An 18,253-nucleotide genomic window follows, 5' to 3' on the forward strand; every position below is an offset into this window, starting at 1 on the left:
GACAGGGTCCACATAAGTCAATCTACCCACTGAAGCCCCGGTTTTATGATCATACAACTGGCCACGCAGTCAGCTACCAAGCATGGTGGACCATTGCTACCATCCCAGAGGAAGTCGGGGTACTACCTGGCAAAGGAACTATTTAGGAAACCAAACCGGGGAATACTCAATCTATCTCCCCCCCGCCCCTCCTCTCTCTCTTCTGTTCTCACATCAAAAGAGAGATGGAGATGTGTGCTAATTTAAGGAAAGTGCCAGATGAAAATGCACTTCCTGTTATTATGTAGGGAGATATTTTTAAATGCATATAAATAAACATTTTTAATTTGCTTTAATGTTCAGGCTTTATAGCCGTAGAGCATGTGTTTGGTTATACCCGTGAGTGGCGACCGAAGAATGAGGATCCAGATTGCTGGCCCATCTGGTGTGGTTCCGAGGAAGTGGTTCTGGAGCAGCCAGGCTAGGAGAGGCTTGCCCTCCAACGCGGCCCTGTCCCAGGCCTGCTGGGCCCCAGGCTCTGCATCCCATTAGCTGGGCCTCTCAGCCACCCAGAGCCAGGCTGCTTTTCTTGGAGCCCCACAGTCCTCTGTCCCCCCATTGTAACCTGTTACACACACACACACACACACACACACACACACACCCGGGCTGCTGGAGACTTCCCGTGTGAGAACACTCCACTCCCAGCCCTGAGCTGGGTCCTTCCTGGGGCTGGGCTGTGACCCTCTCAGCTCAGCCCACACCAATCTCTGGGCAGTCAGTGATGGCCTCCACTAGACTGATGTTCTCAGCATGGCATGAAGGGTCTAGAAGGGAAATCGTGGTGCTGATGGGCATGTTTCTGGGTCAGTAGAGGCCGTGACCAGGCCCACGGCCTTCAGGCGAGGCCAGATCTGACTTTTGTCTGGACCCCGGGTCTCCAGTATCAATGAGCCTGCCAAGCAGCTGGAACATCCCTCAGCACTGGGGTCTATGAGGACATGAGGGGGTCCCTTTCCTGAGTCTTACAACACCTGGTGGAACTCTCCAGGCGACAGGGAACTCACTGCCTCACAAGCCAGCCCGTGGCACGGCTTGGAAGTTGTTTTAGAGAAGTTTCCTTTCTCACAGCATTCACCCCACTTGACAGGTGATCACCAACCCAACCTGAGGGCCCCACCCAACCCCTGGTCTCCCATGTAGGTAGCAGCTGCGGCTCTCCCAGCCTGCCAGGCCTGGCCACTGACCTCCTGACAGGAAGGTCTTCCGGTGGCTGGGGACAGGCTCGTCCCGCCTCAGATCTTCCCAGCCACCATCTGTCCGCAGCATTGGGGGTGGGGTAGGTAGAACATCAGTCAGGCCTGGCAGCCTGTCACACGGGGATGCAACAGCTCTATGAGCAGGTGGCAGAAACCCAGAACTTACTATGTGCTGGGCCCTGTTCGGAGATAGGTTAGAGTATTTTTTTTCTCTCCTCCATTTGACAAATGAGGAGGCTGTGGCTCAGAGAAGCTAAGTAACTTACCTGAACTCTCACAGCCTGGACGTAGTTAGGCTGGAGCCCAGGGCACCTGACAAAACCTGCTACTAAACACTGAGTCACAGCTCAAGTGTGGCCCTCCAGCCCACAGAACCCCCACTGCAGAGCGCAGGGTGTCCAGTGGGGTGCTGGCAGGTGCTAGTAGGGGGCTCCTGGGTAGTGAAGCATGGGGAATGCTGGACTAAAGAAGATTCAAGGGGTGTCTTTGCTGTGGGACTGGTCAGAGCCTTTGCTGTGCTGATGCACCACCGTGACTCCACCAGAAGGGTCGAGTCTGTAGGACTTTCCGAACTTACTTGACCAGAGCCATTTGTTTTTGGCAAACCAGCTCCCCAGTTTTAGATGGGGCACAAGGCCCAGAGAAGGGAAGTAGTGACCTCAGGTCACACAGCAAATGTTGTTGATGATCAGAAAACTATATTCACTGCCAGCCACCCTCCCACCAACCCTCTTCTGCTCCCGGGACCCCGGTCCTTTCCCTGGTACACCTGGTTCCCGTGCTTTAGATGCCCAGCACCTTCAGTGAGGCCGCCTCTCCCACGCCACCACCAGGAGGAGAGAGAGGAGTGCCTGCTGCCTTGCAGGGGCTTGTGTGTGGGAGGGATCCACCCGGTGCCTTGTTGTCATGTGCCCCAGGAGCAAAGGGCAGGCTGTGCACACCTTTTATGGCTGGGCCACCTCCCAGAACAGTAAACAGAGGGCAGGCAGCTGGCACTGGAGCCCTCCAGGTAGCAGACTCCTGGCCACCTCTGAAAGGGAGTTGAGAACAGCAGCTTTTCTCAGGCGTTTAAAAAATTATACATTACGTTCATACAGCTCAGATTCTTTATTATCATTCCTCCCTTCTCGGCCTGACAGCACCCACTAGTCCTTTAGGCACCTGTTCAGACCTCACCTCCTCCAGGAAGCCTTCCAGGCCCTCCAGGAGAAGCACAGTCCCTGAATGCTCTGCTCTCTGAGGCCCAGAACTAACTCAGATTGGAGACTTCTGGGGGGCACAACCATGCCCTGGCACGTGCGGGTGCCCAGTAAATTTTGTAAAATCCTGAGCTGAAAGTGTCTGAAAAATTCAAAAGACTGCTCTATTGAGTCTGATGATTCTGCTTACAAAACGGACTTAAAATTTTACAGGGTCTCATAAACTTACTCTAACAATGTCCTGTTTTAATCGTTCAAATGCATTTTAAAGGTGACCTTGTTGTAGGCCGACGGAGGCTGTAAGGGCTTATGCAATTGTCAGGAAAGGGGGAGGATGATTTAGACTTAACATTTCCTTTAATGCTACGTAAAATGATTTTTATACACCTTTAAAAAGAGGAAAAAAGTTTATTCTTGAAGCTGTATCCAAGAGGCTCCACTCTATGTACAACACTTGCCCAGCTGTGAGCTCTACTTGGTCCAGAGAAGTCCTCTGAGGGCCCAGGGGCAGCCTGGTGAGGTGGGACTTGGCAGGGAGGGCTCTGACCTCTGTCCCCCTCCAAGGGCCTCCCCCACCCTGGAGCCCCATTGAGCATACTAGTGAGGGGACAAGGCTCTGCAACCCGGAGGGGACAGTCATCAGAGCCTCTCGGGCCCATTCCTGTGGGCTTTTGCTCTGCGTCAGCCTGGAGAGGTTCAGGGTGTGTTAGGATGGGGGCAGGTGGAGGCGAGGCTGCAGGACCGGGCAGGTGGGAGCTGATCACATTCCTCCCCACAGGCCAACATTCCATCTTCCCTCAGCTTCATCTCCTTTCTCCAGGATCAGTCTAGTCCCTATAGCAGCCTTCTGCCCTTGAACCTACGGAGAAGGAGATAGGGATGGGGACTTATCTTGACTCCCTCACCCAGCCCTCTAGGGATGGAGACCTCCCACCCTGGGTTCCTTTATCCCCCTGAGGCCTAGAAAAGAAAAATGTCCTTATCCAAAGAGCTCGCTGCACAGATTGGCCAAGGGCACACAGGGGCTGGGTGGGTGACTTGTCCAAGGTGACCCAGAAGGTCAGTGACAGGGCTGGGACTCAGACCAGGCCTCCTGAGCCCCAACGGGAGCCACATTCCCAGCATCTGAGTCCCCAGGCCCCCAGCCCACAAGGCTGGGCGGGGGGCTAAGGCAGATACTCCTCCTTGACAGGCATTGGGGAGGAGGCGCCCAGGAGGCTAGCGGAGCTGGGGCACAGGCCCCCCAGGGGCGGCCCAGCGGCCGTGGGGGTGACTTCGTGGGCTGGCAGTGGTGGCTGTGGGGGCTGCTGCTGCTGCTGCTGCTGCTGCTGCTGTTTCTTCTTGTTCACTTTGCGCTCCTTTGCCCTCCGGTTTTGGAACCAGATCTTCACCTGTGGTTGGAGAACAGAGGTGGGTGGTGCGGAGACCCGGTGACAGTGAGAGGAAGGGAGGGAGGACAGCTGAGCTCTCACTTCTTGATGTGGCGTTTGTGGCCTCCCTCCTGCTCCCGACACCCAGACCATTCGTGGACCCTGAACACATTCTCCTTTCAAAAATGTGCTCCCCTACTCTCATGACAAGCTCTCCTGTAGCCTTCTTCTTCCCCATCTCCCAAGGCCATCCTCTAACACCCCTCCTCCAGGAAGCCCTCCCTGTTCTGCCTGTGACTACTCCCTTGTCTGGATTTAAACAGCACTGATCATAGCCGGCTTTGGTCTATAGCTAATCAGGTCCCCTATTTCCCTATTGGGAATTAGGGGTATTGGGTTTTGTTGAGGGAGGAGAGGATTTGGCAGTGGCTCAGTTTCTGCTGTGCTGTGTGACCATGGCCAGGAGGCTCAACCTCTCTGTTCTCCTCCTTTGACTGAGCTCCGTAATCTGCCTGACAGCCTGGAGGCCAGACTCCCAGTGCAGCTCCTGTGGCTGCGGTGGGGGTCCCACACACCTGCCGTTCAGTTAGCCCCAGGTTGGCAGCCAGCTCCGATTTCCGCCGGATGGTGATATAACGGCTGTAGTGGAACTCCTTTTCCAGCTCCAGGCGCTGGTGATCGGTGTAGACCACGCGGTACTTGTCTTTGGTCCGGGTCTTTCCTGAGAAGCAGAGGGGAGGTGAGTGCGGAGGGGCAGCCTGCAAAAGGCCCAGGCAGGGTCCCCAGGGTCCCCAGCCCTTAGAAGAAGGACCATGAGGTGGGGAGGGAGGCACACCCCAGCCCTGGGGCCCCCCAGGCTCAGGCTTGAAGACTTCCTGAGAGGCAAGCACTTTGGGGAGGCGCTGAGGCACAGAGAGGGGAACAACTCTCTCAGGGTTACACAGCAAGCTGCTGGTGGGGGTGGGTTTCAATCCTGGTCTGCTGACCCAGAGCCCTGCTCTGATCACCAGCTCCTCCAGCTTTAACCCAGCAGCTTTGGGTGTGGCTGCACGACAGGAAGTCCGGGAGCCTGTGGAAAGCAGCTTCCAGGGCTTCCCTGACCATGTGAGTCAGAAAGCCTCGGCGTACAATCTGCATTTTTAATATGTTCCCCAGGTGGTTCCATTCCAGGTCCTCAGACCACAGGTGTGAACACCAGTGAGATGGAGGGACACCTGGCAGGCAAAGGCAGGTGGAGGCTAATGATGGCAGCTGTTCCTTTCTCCTGTGCAGAGGAGAGCAGGGAAGAGCCACTGTAGGCAGGGCGGACGCTTGCTGGACTGTCCTGGGTGTATGGCACCTCGATTCCTATTGAACGTGGCTGCTGATGACCCTTGAGGACCTAGAAGTTACCTTAAGAGGCCCTAGCCCTGCCCAGCCAGCATGGCTCAGTGGTTGAGCATCAACCTATGAACCAGGAGGTCACGGTTCAATTGGCCAGGTTGCCGGCTTGATCCCCAAGGCGGGGCGTGCATGAGATACCAATCAAATGATTCTCTCTCATCATTGATGTTTCTATCTCTCTCTCCCTCTTCCTTCCTCTCTGAAATTAATAAAAATGTATATTTTTTTAAAAGAGGCCCTAGCCCTGAACACCAAGCCCTGAGCTAGGGGTGAATAGGGGCTGATCTTCCTGAAGCCATCCACCCTTCTGCCTGTGCCCGGGCACAGAGCAGGAATGACTGCTCAGCTCACAAGTACTTACTGAGCACCTGCTGTGAGCCAGGCACTGGGGTACATCAGGAAAAGCAAAACTGAAAGATTCAGGGCTCCAGGCAGAGTGAACAGCAAGTGCAAAGGCCCTGAGGCAGAAACATGCCTGACATCTGACGTGTGTAAGAAACAGTGAGCCGTGGCTGGAATGTACTGAGGAAGGGCGGAGGGGTGGCTGCCCAGAGCCTTACAGGCCATTGAAAGGACTCCGGGTTTTCCTCTGTCTGGGATGGGAACCATTGCAGGGTTCTGAGCAGAGGAGACACGAGGTCTGAAGTACGTTTCAATAGCTGCTGCATGGAGAACAGATTGGCAAGAAGAAGCAGGAAGCACAGAGAGACCTGCAATAACGCAGGAGAGTGAAGGCGGTGGGTTGGCTTCTACATGGGACTCAGCCTGGGGCCAGGAACTGGATTGGAGGACTGACTGGGGTTAATGTCAGGGCTTATTTTGGGGCTGGGATCAGAGGTCTGTCTGGAGAGAATATTAAGAGTCATGCTTGGCCTGGGCTGGTGTGGAGGCCTGACTAAACATGAGTTTTCTTTGTAAAAAGCTGAGCACATGGCTATAAATAGGAGGCACATGCAAGCACTCAGACCTACACATGCGTCCCACCAGGGCATGGTGGGTCTCTGAATCCCCATCAATTCCCCCCTCCCTCACCCAAGTGCCCCCATAACACCCCAGCCTTCACCTCTGTCTGGGTCACAGCTCTGGTCTCCCCTGTCCTTCAGCACCCCTGTCCTAACTACCCCACACCCCGATCCAGGCCCCACCCCCTCCACCAAGCCCACGCAACTTGGCAGGACAGCACTGGGCTCCTCCAGAGCCAAATGGTTTTGTGGAGAATGGGAGACAACAGATCTTACTGGGCTCTTTTCCCTGGTTTCCTGCCAGAGCAGCGGAACCGCGCTGGACGCTCCCACATCCACTGCCCTCAGCTCACTGCCCGACGCAGCACGGGACAGCCTCGGCTCGCCGCCCGGCCTGGCCCAGGAAAGGGACAAGGGAGTGGCTGCTAAGGCTTTGGTCCAGATGGAGCCCCTCCTCGGCCTAGAAGATTCAACGCCAGCTCAAAGTCAGTTCCGCCTAATGCCACCACCCCCCTCCCCCATAAGAGCCCGGAGCTCTGCACCCACAGCCCACTGGGCTCGCCGGGCTAAACCAAGAAGGGGTCATGGGAAGTTCGTCTCTCTCGTCTAATAAAGGCAGAGCGCCCGGTTCAGGATGCTTATCCAGCTGCCAGAGATCAAAATAAGAGAGGCCTGGTGGTCCTTCCAGTCCCAGCCTCCTGCTGTGGTCAGGGTCACTGAAGGCCCTGGCAGTCGGACTCGCCCAAGACCACGTCCCATGGTCTAGAGCTCTCGCTCTCCGTTATCATTCACGACTCCCCACCCACCAGGTTTAGGGGCTGCAGGACTCGCCATGGACCCCACCTAAGCATTGGCAGCAGAAGCTCAAACAGCAGACTACCCATCTACTTGTACTTCTGGGAAGGGAGGGGCCAGTCTGTAGTGAGGGCAGACCCCTGAGAGCCATGGGCCGCAGCCGGAGGGTCCAAAGGCTGGGGGCCTTGGAAATGCCCAGAAGACTCACAGCCTGAAGTGGGGAATGAGGCTCCCTGCCCACCCAAACCTCAGCCTGAGATTCCAAGCAGTGGTTATGCAGTTACCTGTCCCCCAAGACACCCAGCTCTCACTCCCATCCTTTCTCATGAGCAAGCAGGGAACCATCACACCCATTTCATAGATGGGGGAAATTGAGGCTTAAAAAGGGGCCCTTGCTTAGGACTATTCTGCCTGGTAGTGGTATGAACCCGGGCTCAGGTGTCCTGACCTCTAGCCCAGCTCTTCCCAGAGTCCAGGTTGTGGGTAGGGGCTGAGGCCAGTTGGGAGGTGGGACTCTACCTGCATAATTAGTCCTCTCTGTTCTAGCAAGGCGGCCAGTGAAGACACAGCCCATAGACCTGGTCTTCCCCGTCCCCCTTCCCCCTCTGGGCCCAGGAGAGGGGCTGGTGGGCTCAGGAACCTACTGACCAACTTCTATTGATAGAGCTGCTCAAAACACAGTTTAGAAAATGGCTCTGCTAAAGAACAAAATGTTTGCTGTCACACCATGTGGTCCAGGAGCCAGGGAGTCCCACAGGAGCCCAGCTCGGTGATGTGTAGCCTCATTGAGCATCACATACCGCTTACCCAATCATCCCACCTCCAGGAGCGGATCCCACAGAGAGATGTCCAAAGCTGTAGCTGTTTGAAGCGATGTAAGACTAAAATCACTGTACATGCTACAGGTAGGGAACATGTTAAATAAAAGATGGCGCATCCATGGAGACGAGCTTTATGCAATCATTCGGAAGAGACTGTAAAGCTCCATCTGTACCAACATGGAGCAATGCCTAAGATATTTTGTTGAGTAAAAATAAAAGCAAGATATTGAATGTTGTGAATAATGTTACTGGTTTTGTATAAAAATGGGGACACACACACTCACATATACCCCATCACATGTTTGTGCACCCATAGGGTTCTTTCTGAAAGAATACACAAGAAGCCATTAGCAGGAGCTGCCTCTGGAGAGAGAACTGGGGAGCCCCAGGTAGGAGGGAGTTTTAGGGGTGCTTAAATTTTTACCATGTGCAGATGTGAACTTGTTTTTAATGACAGGATCCCTGGGCTTCAGTTACAGCTCTGGGCCAGAACTCCCGAATGCCCGAAGCTACCCTCACTCCCTCCCCCCTCCTAGGAGCACCTGTGCCACCCTGAAGCCCAGGAGGGAGGGAGCAGGGAGGTGCGTGAGAGTGGTGGGGCGGGGAGAGGGCCCAGGATCAATGATTTACAGGCCGCTGGGGTGCTGGGGCTGAGGGGGAAGTCCAGGCTCCAGTAACAGGTGTCTGATGGGGGCCTCCGCGCCCAGCCACCTAATAAATAACTCTCTGGGCCAGATGCCAGTGTGAGTGGGCAGGGGGAGAGTGGGGAGCCCCCAGATCTTCAGGGGTGAGCATGGCAGGGAGAGCATTGGGTCACTTTCCCAACTGCGAGGCTCTCTCTCTGCTCTGGCTTTGGGACTTGAGGAATGGCCACCCATGTGCACCAGACCACCGTGGAGGTCAAGATCCCCATCCCCTCAGTGTGCACAGCAGAGGCCCTGGAAGCTACAGGCTAATGGCTCAAACGCCTGGCCAGCAGCCTCAGAACTGGCTGGGAGCTTGTTAGAAAGCACAGATTCTAGCCCAGACATTCAGACTCAGTGGGGCTGAAATAGGGCTCAGGGATCTGATAGTTGAAGAGCTCTCTGGTGACCCTGACGCGTGGCTGTGCAGTACAGCTTCTCACTGGCTGCGTGACCCACAACACTCACCCCACCTCTCTGAGCCTTATTTTCTTTACTATAAAGTGGGGATAATTATTATTCTAATTAGGGCCAACATGTCCACGGGTCAGGTAGCTTGTATATGCCTCTCAACAACCTATGAAGTTGTGCAACTATTATCTCTATTTTATAGACGGGGAAACTGAGGCTCAGAGAAGTCCACACATCTGGCAGGTGGGATTTAAACCCAGATCTGTCCAGCCTCAGATCAGCACTAGCACCTACCACAAAGTGTAAGTTCTCCTGGAACCACCCAACCGTGGTATGTCCAGGGGATCACGTGAGATGGATGGAGGACGCCTTGCACAGTCCCTGGCCTGCAATGGGTGTGTGGGGAAGGGTAGATTGCATTCATTTCCAATAGTGGCAGGACAACCATATGGCAGGAATGTTGGGGAATGATTTGTGCAATGGGTGGTGTGTTAGACGAGACTGTTTATTTATAAGGTCCCTTCCAACTTGGAAACGCGAAGCTCCCAATGTTTGTTGATTCTCTGATTGTGTTTGTTATTGTTGCTGAAAGAATTCTAAGGCTGATTTCCCTGTCTGAGAGTCTAGATGCAGAGCCTGCCCAGCTGGAGGACAGGGGGCAAGAGCCACACAGCCTTCAGCGGGGCCTCCCCATCCAGCCTGGGCCAGGGGAGGACAGAGTCCAGACTCTGCCTCAAGGGCGGGGTGGGTAGCGCCAGGAAAACCGAGTGGACTCTGGGTCAGCACTTCCTTTGCCCTCTTGTGGCCCTGAGGGATGACACTGCCGGCTCTGGCTCTCAGGGCCTGGGACACAAATCCAGCCCTGGACCCTCTGTCACCCCTCCCTGTGTGGTCCAGCCCTGGCTGTGCACCTAATTCCCCCAACACACAGGCGCTCCACCCCAGATCTACTGCATCTGGCCTGTCAGTGGGAATCAGCGGGGCCTCGGCCCAGTTCTGTGTTGTCTGTATGGCCTTGAGTGAGTCCCTTTCCCTCTCTGGGCCTCAGTTTCTCTTGTGCATCAGAAAAGGGTTGGGGTGTCAGCTTTGAGGGCCCTGTAGTTTCCGAAGTTCTGTGCAGCTCTGAGCCCTCCCATAAGAACCAGACACCGCCCCCCTCACCCCCTCACTGTCCACTACCTGGGCAGCACCCACAGGGAGGGCATGGTCTGCACATCCTCCAGCCAAGTGCCTCAGACACATGAGGGGCAGGAGGCACCTGTCTGTAGCGCTGGTCTGGGGAGGACAAAGAGAAATGCAAGCTTAGGGACCTTTGGCAGGAGGGAGCTCGGGGAAGGGGGAAGGACGGGGTGGCCATGGAATCCCACCGCCAGGAGTCCTGAAACTGGAGTGGGGAAGGAGAGACGTACTTAACTAGAAGGAGGGTGGGCAGTTTTCAGTATACTGAGGAGGAGGAAGGAATTACATATATGTTGAGCATGCAAATAACTTTAATATAAAACATGTGAGGTGCTACCCAGATAACATATATAAGAGGGCTGCAAAGGTGGCAGGGTAGCCCTGAGGTGGTGACGCTTCTGGTGAGGCCTGATCCTAGCAGCTTTGCCACTGTCCTGAGATTTGGGGAAGGCTCGCTACACAGGGGGAGGGGGAGAAGGGAGGGCCCGAGGGGAGTGGTCCTCAGACCTGGCTGGCCCCTGTCTGACCACCCTTAGTTGAAGGAGTTGACAAGTGGCTGAACCTCTTTGGGCTTCCTTCCCCCTGGGGAACAGATGGACGTGAAAGCAGTTTGTAAAGGGCAAAGAGCTATGGAGACGACCAGGAGAACTGAGCTATTTGTAGAAGCGGATGCTGGAGGCTCCCCTGGGAGAGGGAGGAATGCCGCCTGATGGGGAGCAGCAGGGCAAAGAACACGCTGGCCTGGGTGTGGGGAGATCTGGCTGGGCCACCGACTGCACATGTGATGTTCGGTTTGGGTCTGTTTCCTCATCTGTGCCGCCAGGGGTGGGACCTCTGCTGTGGCAGCCCTGACCCGACCAGTTCCATGATGGATAGACGTGTCTCGTGGGCCGTGAAGCTTTCTTTTGGGCTCTCGACTGGGTCCTTGTTCCTGCTGATGCTCTATCACAGTTCCTCATTCAAGCCCCGGAGCAGGGGTGAGGCTGGCATGGGGTGGGGAGAAATGGCCTGGCCAGCCACACCAGGATCCTTGCAGCCTCGGGCAAGGTTCTCTTCCCCACTGTCACCCTCCCCCCACCTCCCCAGGCCACCTGTGTGCCATCCCCTGCCCTCTCTTCTCCCTGCGGGTCCACAGCCTGGCTTGGCCTGGGAGGCAGCGAAGAGGACAGAGCATTCAGAGTCAGACAGACCCGATGGCTCTCACCCGCCCGGCCACGGGCCGGCTGTGTGAACCCAGGCAAGTCATTGAACCTCTTTGAACCCCAGTTTACTCATCTGTGAAGGGGGGACATGAATTCCTCCTTATACACTGTAGTTGGGGAGATTAGATGTGACGATCTACTTAACGGGTAATTACTGAAAGCTAGCTGTGACGAGGAAGATAACGATGAAGAGCACTTCGAGATGGAAGAGGCTGGAGAGATTCCGCGACAGAGAGAAAGGGGCCCATCTGGAGTGGATTACCACCCTCAGAACTCTTGAGAGAGGCTTTCCTGCACTGTCCCCTGGGACAGCTACCAGCCACACGTGGCTATTTCATACTTAAAGTAATAAAACAGAATTGAAAGTCAGCTCTTTAGTCACACCAGCCATATTTCAAGGGCTGGAAAGACACATGCAGCGAGTGGCTAGCATTCTGGACAGCGCAGATAGACAGCATGCTCATCGCACAGGAAGTCCTATTGGACAACCCTGCCCTTTTCTAGCTCACTGTGTGACCATAGCAACCCCCTCCCCTCGGTGCCCGGCCCCTCCTATGCTCTGTGAGGACAGGCACCATGCCACCTTGCTCGCCCAGTCCGTACCAGTGGCTGGCACACTGCGAGTACTTGCTGGATCTCGTTGAGTACATAACACAAACCTGCTGTCCTGGTCTTCCTGACCTAAGGAAATAGCCCCATCCTTCAGCCACTCAGGCCAAAGGCCTTGCTAGTACTTCCCCACTCCCCACATCCAATCCATCAGCCGGTCAGCTCAACCTCCTGTCTGTCCACCTGCACTGCTCCCACAGCCGTCCTCAAAGCCACTAATCTAGTGCACAAATGCGCGGTTCTGGGGTCAGAAATACCTGCATTTGAAAAAAGGCTGAGAAATGCAAGGCTCAATAGATGCTAGTTCCTTTATTACTATGGTAGATGCTTGGTATTTATTTGTTAAATAATTCATTCCCCTCTCTCACTGGGGGGTGGCACTGTATTAGAAACAAACAAATGAAATAATTACAAACTGTGATTAGTATGAAGGAAAGCGAGCACAGAGCTGAGAGCTGGGTTCGGTGGTGGGAGGTGGGAGGCATACTTCATTTAGTTTGGGCGAGGTCTCCTGGAGGAGGCAGCATTTAAGCCAAGACTTTTAAAGGTTGAGAAGGAGGTTTCCATGTCACCGATGGGGACGAATATTCTGGGAAGGGAGAAGAGCATCTACAAAGGCCCCAACGCAGAAGTAAGCAGAGTCAGGGGCAGACAGTGCCAGCTCCCTGAGGGGACCCTGTCTGCCTTGTTCTGGAGGGAACCCCCAGCACCTAGAAGAATGTTTGGCACAGAAGAGACACTTGGAGAAGATTATTGCCCACAGGCCGGCCTGCCTGAATGAATGAATGAATGAATGAATGAGGCACATAATGAGTCTGGAGAGGCTAGCAGAGCTGAGCCCTGGGATACGGGGTTTGGATTTGATTTCAAGAGCAATGGGAAGTCACCAGAGGGTGTTGAGCCTAGAGCATCAGCCTGGGCTTTCAGGAACACCTGCTCCCTCTCTGTCACGCGGAGGGATCTAGCCGCCCCTTTACACACTGAAGGGGTGAGTGTGGAAAGAGGGCTTAGCTTGTTAACACAATGATGGACCTGACGCCAGATGCAATTGTTTCCAAGTCCCAGGAGCTCCCAGACAGACATCTGAGGGGTCAGCCCATTAAGATAACTTCCTCCTGACAAGCCAGACACTACTGCTAACAAAGCCGTTTTGGACCTTCAGAAAGACTCCCTCGGCTCTCAGCAGCAGTATCTGCCAAAACGGGGGCGAGAAAACACTCGACCAAAAACAGCCTTCTGCCACCTCCTAACTGGGTCATCCCCCTTCCCAGATACATCTGAGAGATGAGGTGTCACATGGAGCTCCTGCCTTGAGAACCAGTTTTAAACAGCTCGGCCCCTGCTGTGCCCACCCTCCCCCTCCAGCCTCCTATAGCTCCTCCCTGACTGGCCTCCTTTTTCCCCACCTGGGCCGGGGCGCACATGAAGGGGGCTTGGGCTCCTGTGCCCAGGGTGTTGCTTTGTTCGATAGGGGCTCCTTAGGCCGTAGTGTCCGGGCTGGAACCCTGTGCTGCCACGTCTCAGCTGTGTGAGCTTGGCAAGCCACCTTACCCTCTCTGAGCCTCATTAACTTTATCTCTAAAATGAGGCTCATAATAGAACCTCACACCTCTGAGGGTTGTTATGAGGCTGAGGTGGAATCACTCAGGCAAAGTTCTTGGCACAGTGCCTGGCACACGGTAAGGACTCAGCCAAAACCACAGTTATCAGGTTTATCATGAGCTCCTACTATGGGCAAGGGATGGTGAGAAGGACGGAACTGATAGAGATAAATACAGCCAGTGGTAAATGTTGTTAATACAAGGGCCTGAGGGAGTGCCAGGAGGGAGGAACCAAGGAGGGCTTACTAGAGGAGGTGACCTGGGAGAAGGAGCAGCATTTGAACAGGTTGAAAATGTAGAAGAGGAAAGGGAGGGTAGTTCCGGTTGAGAGACCCAGACTGGGGAGGCAGGGTGTGTGCTTGAAGGCACCTGCTAAGGGCGAGAAGACATGGTCAGAGGTACCGATGGTCACTGAGCACCTACTATGCCAGGCTCGGGGGTCTAGGTACCATTGCTTCAAGGCACAATCCTATTGTTATCCTTATGTTACAGTGGAAGAATAGGAAGCTCGGAGAAATGATCCAAATTAGCTTTCCTGATGCTCACACAGCTTCTAACAGAAATTCATTCACAGTTCAGGCCCAGATCTTAACTGTTGCAAATAAGCATCTCTTCTCTGGGCAAACCAGTGGGAGAGTAGCTCCAATAGTGGGTTGGGGGCCAGTTCTCAAAAGGGCTTCAAATGCCACAAAAATGGGGCTGGATTTTACGGCAACGAAATGGCATAAAATGCAATGGCGATTCCATGGCAGTGGGGAGCTATGCAATGCTCTTGAGCAGGGGATGTGTCTGGAAGAGGTAAATCTATCAACGGTGTAGAAGGCAGCTGGGGCATCAGAGAGGCTGGAGTTTCGAGGCCAGTGTGGTGGCTGTGGCAATGGGCCAAGGGGGAGGGTCTGGAACGTGGTGGGGAAAGGAGTGGTTCATCCCTCCATGGGCCTCAGTTTCTCCATCGGAAAGCTGAAGGGGTTGGACCAAGATCTACACCCTGTTGCAGCCGTCTCAGCATCTGAGTGAACATCTCCCTGGTTGTGTGGGACCTCAGCCACCCTCACGGGTCATTAACCCGTGAAGCCGTTTATTTGACAGAAGGCTGAATTAGGACCCTCTTGATGAAAACGCTGGTATTTATAGATGCAAAGGGGGAAGGCAAACAAATAGAACCCCTTGTAGTCACTTCCTACCCTGGCCTCAATCAAGTGACAATAGTCACTTGGAACTGTTTAATATTTTGATTGTGGAATGAAGGCCAACAGCCTCTCCCTTAGCTTCCCCATTTTCACTGGCACCTCCTTAGAATAAGGCCAGGACTTAGTCCCAGCCTTAGCCATGCCAATTCCCAGGTGAGGATGGCACCTCACTGTCCCAGCAGGGAGAGAAGAGCAACCATTGGCATGAACTGCTTGCCTGGACAGTCATAGGTCCCATCTCCAGGGTCGGGAACTCAGAAATCTATGTCAAAGCCAAGATTTCACACTTGCCCTGTTCATTCATTCAACAAAATGTATTGAGCACCTGCTAAATGCCATACACAGAGCTGTGTGTCTGGAATGTAGTGACAGGCCAAATAGACATGGCTCTAGACCTCATAGGTGTTTACCTTGGTGGGTGGGTAGGGGAACAGACCACACACAAACACACCAATAAGTGAATACATTGCAGTCGGGGTTAGTGCTCTAAAGGAAACATGGTAAAAATTATTGGTGGATACAGGACAGTAATGACGAACCTATGACACGCGTGTCAGAGGTGACACGCGAACTCATTTTTTTGGTTGATTTTTCTTTGTTAAATGGCATTTAAATATATAAAATAAATATCAAAAATATAAATCTTTGTTTTACTATGGTTGTAAATATAAAAAAATTTCTATATGTGACACGGCACCAGAGTTAAGTTAGGGTTTTTCAAAATGCTGACATGCCGAGCTCAAAAGATTCGCCATCACTGGTATAGGAGGAGTCTTTCTTGAGAAATCATGGAGGGCATCTCTGAGGAGGTGACCATTAAGCTGAGACCGGAAGGGTGAGAAGGAGATAGGCCTGCCAAAAGTCAAGGAAAAGAGGTTTCTGGAAAGAAAGAACAACACATGCACAAGACCTGCAGTAGGACATGGCATGCCTGAAAAGCTAAAGGAAGGCTGGAGAGGCTAGTTTGGTGGCCGAAGGGAGAGTGGCCTAGGTTGAGGTCAAGATGGCAGGAAGGGACCAGGTGCTGATGCTCTACAGTCTCAGAGCTCTCAGGAAGGAGTGAAGATTTTGCCCTAAAAATGATGGAAAACCTTTGGAAAATTTTTAACTGACTCATCCAGCATCTATTCTAGTCCAACTTCCACTTGTGTGAAACTAGAACATTCCTTCCAGACTCTGGGCTTCAGTTCTCCATCTGTAGGTCTGGTCTCTAAATGTCCAGTTCAGATATTGTAGAATGCTAGAGCCTCACAAGGGAGGGAAAATGGGCTGGCCAAAATGGACCAGGAGACATGGTGACAGGGAGCCACATTTGCAGGAAATCCAGCGGGGGGGGGGGGGGGGGGAGGGGGGGCGGGGGCGGGGGGGGGCAGCATGCATGAACTTTCCTTTGCCATCTGAGACAACAGCATGGACACAGCAAACACCCCTGAGAGAGCCTGTATCTTCCTTGCCCAGAAGGAAAAACTGAGGCCAAATAGGGGAGGGACTTGGCCTCTTTCTCAGGGAGGGTCTGTAACCCCACCCCAATTCTGCCTGAATCTCGGGAGCACTGGTCAAGAGCCAGATGCCCCCTGGGCCGACGGGCAGAGTGTCCAGTTTTCAGAAGGCCAAGGCTCTTGCCTCCTTGGCAGAATGGGTCCTACCTCACTCCTCGGGGCAGCTACTTTCCTCGGGAGCCCCCATGCCTCCCTTAGCCCTTCCTTCTACTGTCTGGGAGCAAAGGGAGAACGGTCCTTTGCCTTTAGGCAGAGTTACTCCTAGGCCCCCTTCCGCCTGGGAACAACTGTGTCCAAATGACTTTTGAGACCAGAGGCTGAGTTGGGCTCTCAGCTCCTGTGCTGAGAGAAGAGGTGATTTACCTGACTGACATCACACGGCCTGCAAGCTCCCCCAGGCCTCTGACCCCCACTGGCCCACTCTCTCCGCTTCACACAGTGAGGGCACAACCCTGCAAGTCCCGCCCCCTCGGAACCTCCCCATCCATCTCCAAAGCCACCCAATCAGCAGGAAGCAACAACTGGAATAGTGGAGCAGGAAATGCGGGCTTCCTTCTCCAGGGAACACACACAGAACTGCAGGACCCTGAGGGTGTGGCCCCACAACCCTCTCTCATATAATCTAATGCAAGGATCTCAACGGGGGTTTATGGATAAAGCTTCTGGGGCCCCTAGAACTCCTGAAACTGTCTACCAAATTAGACAACACTCTTTTCTAGAGATTTGTACTTTCCATTAATTTTTCAAAGAGGTCCTTTTGTAACTCAAACAAAGATACGAGACCCTTCCCTTTCCTGTCAATGGTAAAACTGAGACTCAGAAAAAGATGACTGACTTAAGAGAAGCTGTTTAGAGAATTAGCCCAGAGGCTTGGTGGTCAGTCTGCCAGGTTTCAAGCCCCAGGCTCACCATTTGCTGGTTGTACCACTTTGTGCAAGTATTTAACCTCTCTATGCCATCCTTTCTTCATCTTAACACCGGGGTGATAACAGTACCTACTATAGTGTAAGAATTAAATGAGTTAACACATGCAAGACCTTGGGTCAGTGCCTGGTCCATCAGTACGTGTTCTATAAATGTTAGCCAAGGTCACTGAGACAGGGGCAAAGCTGGGCCTTCAGTCCCAGTCCTCTGAGGCCTCTGGAGGCAGCTAGGAGGTTATGTGTCCCTGAGCCTCCCAAGAAGGTGGTCTGATTGCAGCCAGACCTGAAGCTACCGATCAAGCCTTCCCCAGCATCTGCCCCCTGGGTGAGCCGGGCATGTGTGGAGACTTGGGGGTGAAGAGAGAGAGGAGGTGGGGAAGTCCCAGGCTCCCTCCCAGCTGGGGGAAGGGGAGGAGGGGCTGGACATCAAAGGGTGGGCAGGCCAACTTCCCGCCCACCAGGCCAGGTGGCCTTTGTCAGGACAGGCCCGACACAGTCAGGACAATGGGGTATCGTGTTCACTTTCCGGCCAACAGGAGTCACTACCGAGCCAAGGCGCAGCCTGTTACATGACAAAGGGGGGACCTATAAAGGAGGTCAGGCCGCCCCTCATTAAAGCTGGGCCTTTGTCCTGCCCCCTCCCCTGCCTTTGAAGAGGGTGGATCAGAGAGGCCTGCCTGGGGGCAGGAGGTTCACAGGCTCAGGAGCCAAACAGCAGCCACCTTCCCAACTGCTCCTGCTTTCCCCTCCCCCAGGGTCAAGAGTTCAGGAAGGACCCTGGATGGGAAGGTAGGGAGCCCCCCAAGCGCCAATCTAACCAAAGAGACTCTTTTTCAGTCCAGATGACATGACCCACGATCTCTTCACTGTCGGGGGGATTGAGACCGGGAAAGGGAAGTGCCTGACCGCATCCTTACCATCAGGGCACCTTCCCTTCTGGGGTGGGTGTGCAGCCTCCGCTTGGGGTTGGGATGGGGGTAGAAGAAACCGGTGTGGCTAAAAGAGCCCTGGGATAAAAGTCTGGGGCAGCGTTCTAGTTCCAGCCTTGCCAGTACCCACACTGCACGCATCTCTACTTCTCAGGGCTCAGTTTCCCTATCTAGACAGACAGGCTGTGCTTCCGCAGGCTGGGATTCGGAAGGGGAGCTGAGAGAGCAGTTCCCCAGCGTCAGAGTGGTCGGAGGCTGC

At 54.1% G+C, this 18,253-nt stretch overlaps 1 protein-coding gene across 1 annotated transcript in view; it reads right to left on the reverse strand.

Annotated features, from left to right (window-relative positions):
* Nucleotides 1-2,901: 2,901 nt before the first annotated feature.
* The window catches only part of CDX1 (caudal type homeobox 1), a 15,655-nt gene continuing 303 nt past the window's right edge, over nucleotides 2,902-18,253 (reverse strand). The window contains 3 exon segments of the mRNA XM_023745731.1: nucleotides 2,902-3,828; nucleotides 4,383-4,528; nucleotides 6,254-6,307. Of these exon segments, the coding sequence (XP_023601499.1) occupies nucleotides 3,604-3,828; nucleotides 4,383-4,528; nucleotides 6,254-6,307 (425 nt within the window). The 3' untranslated portion in view covers nucleotides 2,902-3,603.

Source organism: Myotis lucifugus, unplaced genomic scaffold (assembly GCF_000147115.1).
Source record: "Myotis lucifugus unplaced genomic scaffold, Myoluc2.0 scaffold_576, whole genome shotgun sequence".
In the NCBI taxonomy this organism is placed as follows: Eukaryota; Metazoa; Chordata; class Mammalia; order Chiroptera; family Vespertilionidae; genus Myotis; species Myotis lucifugus.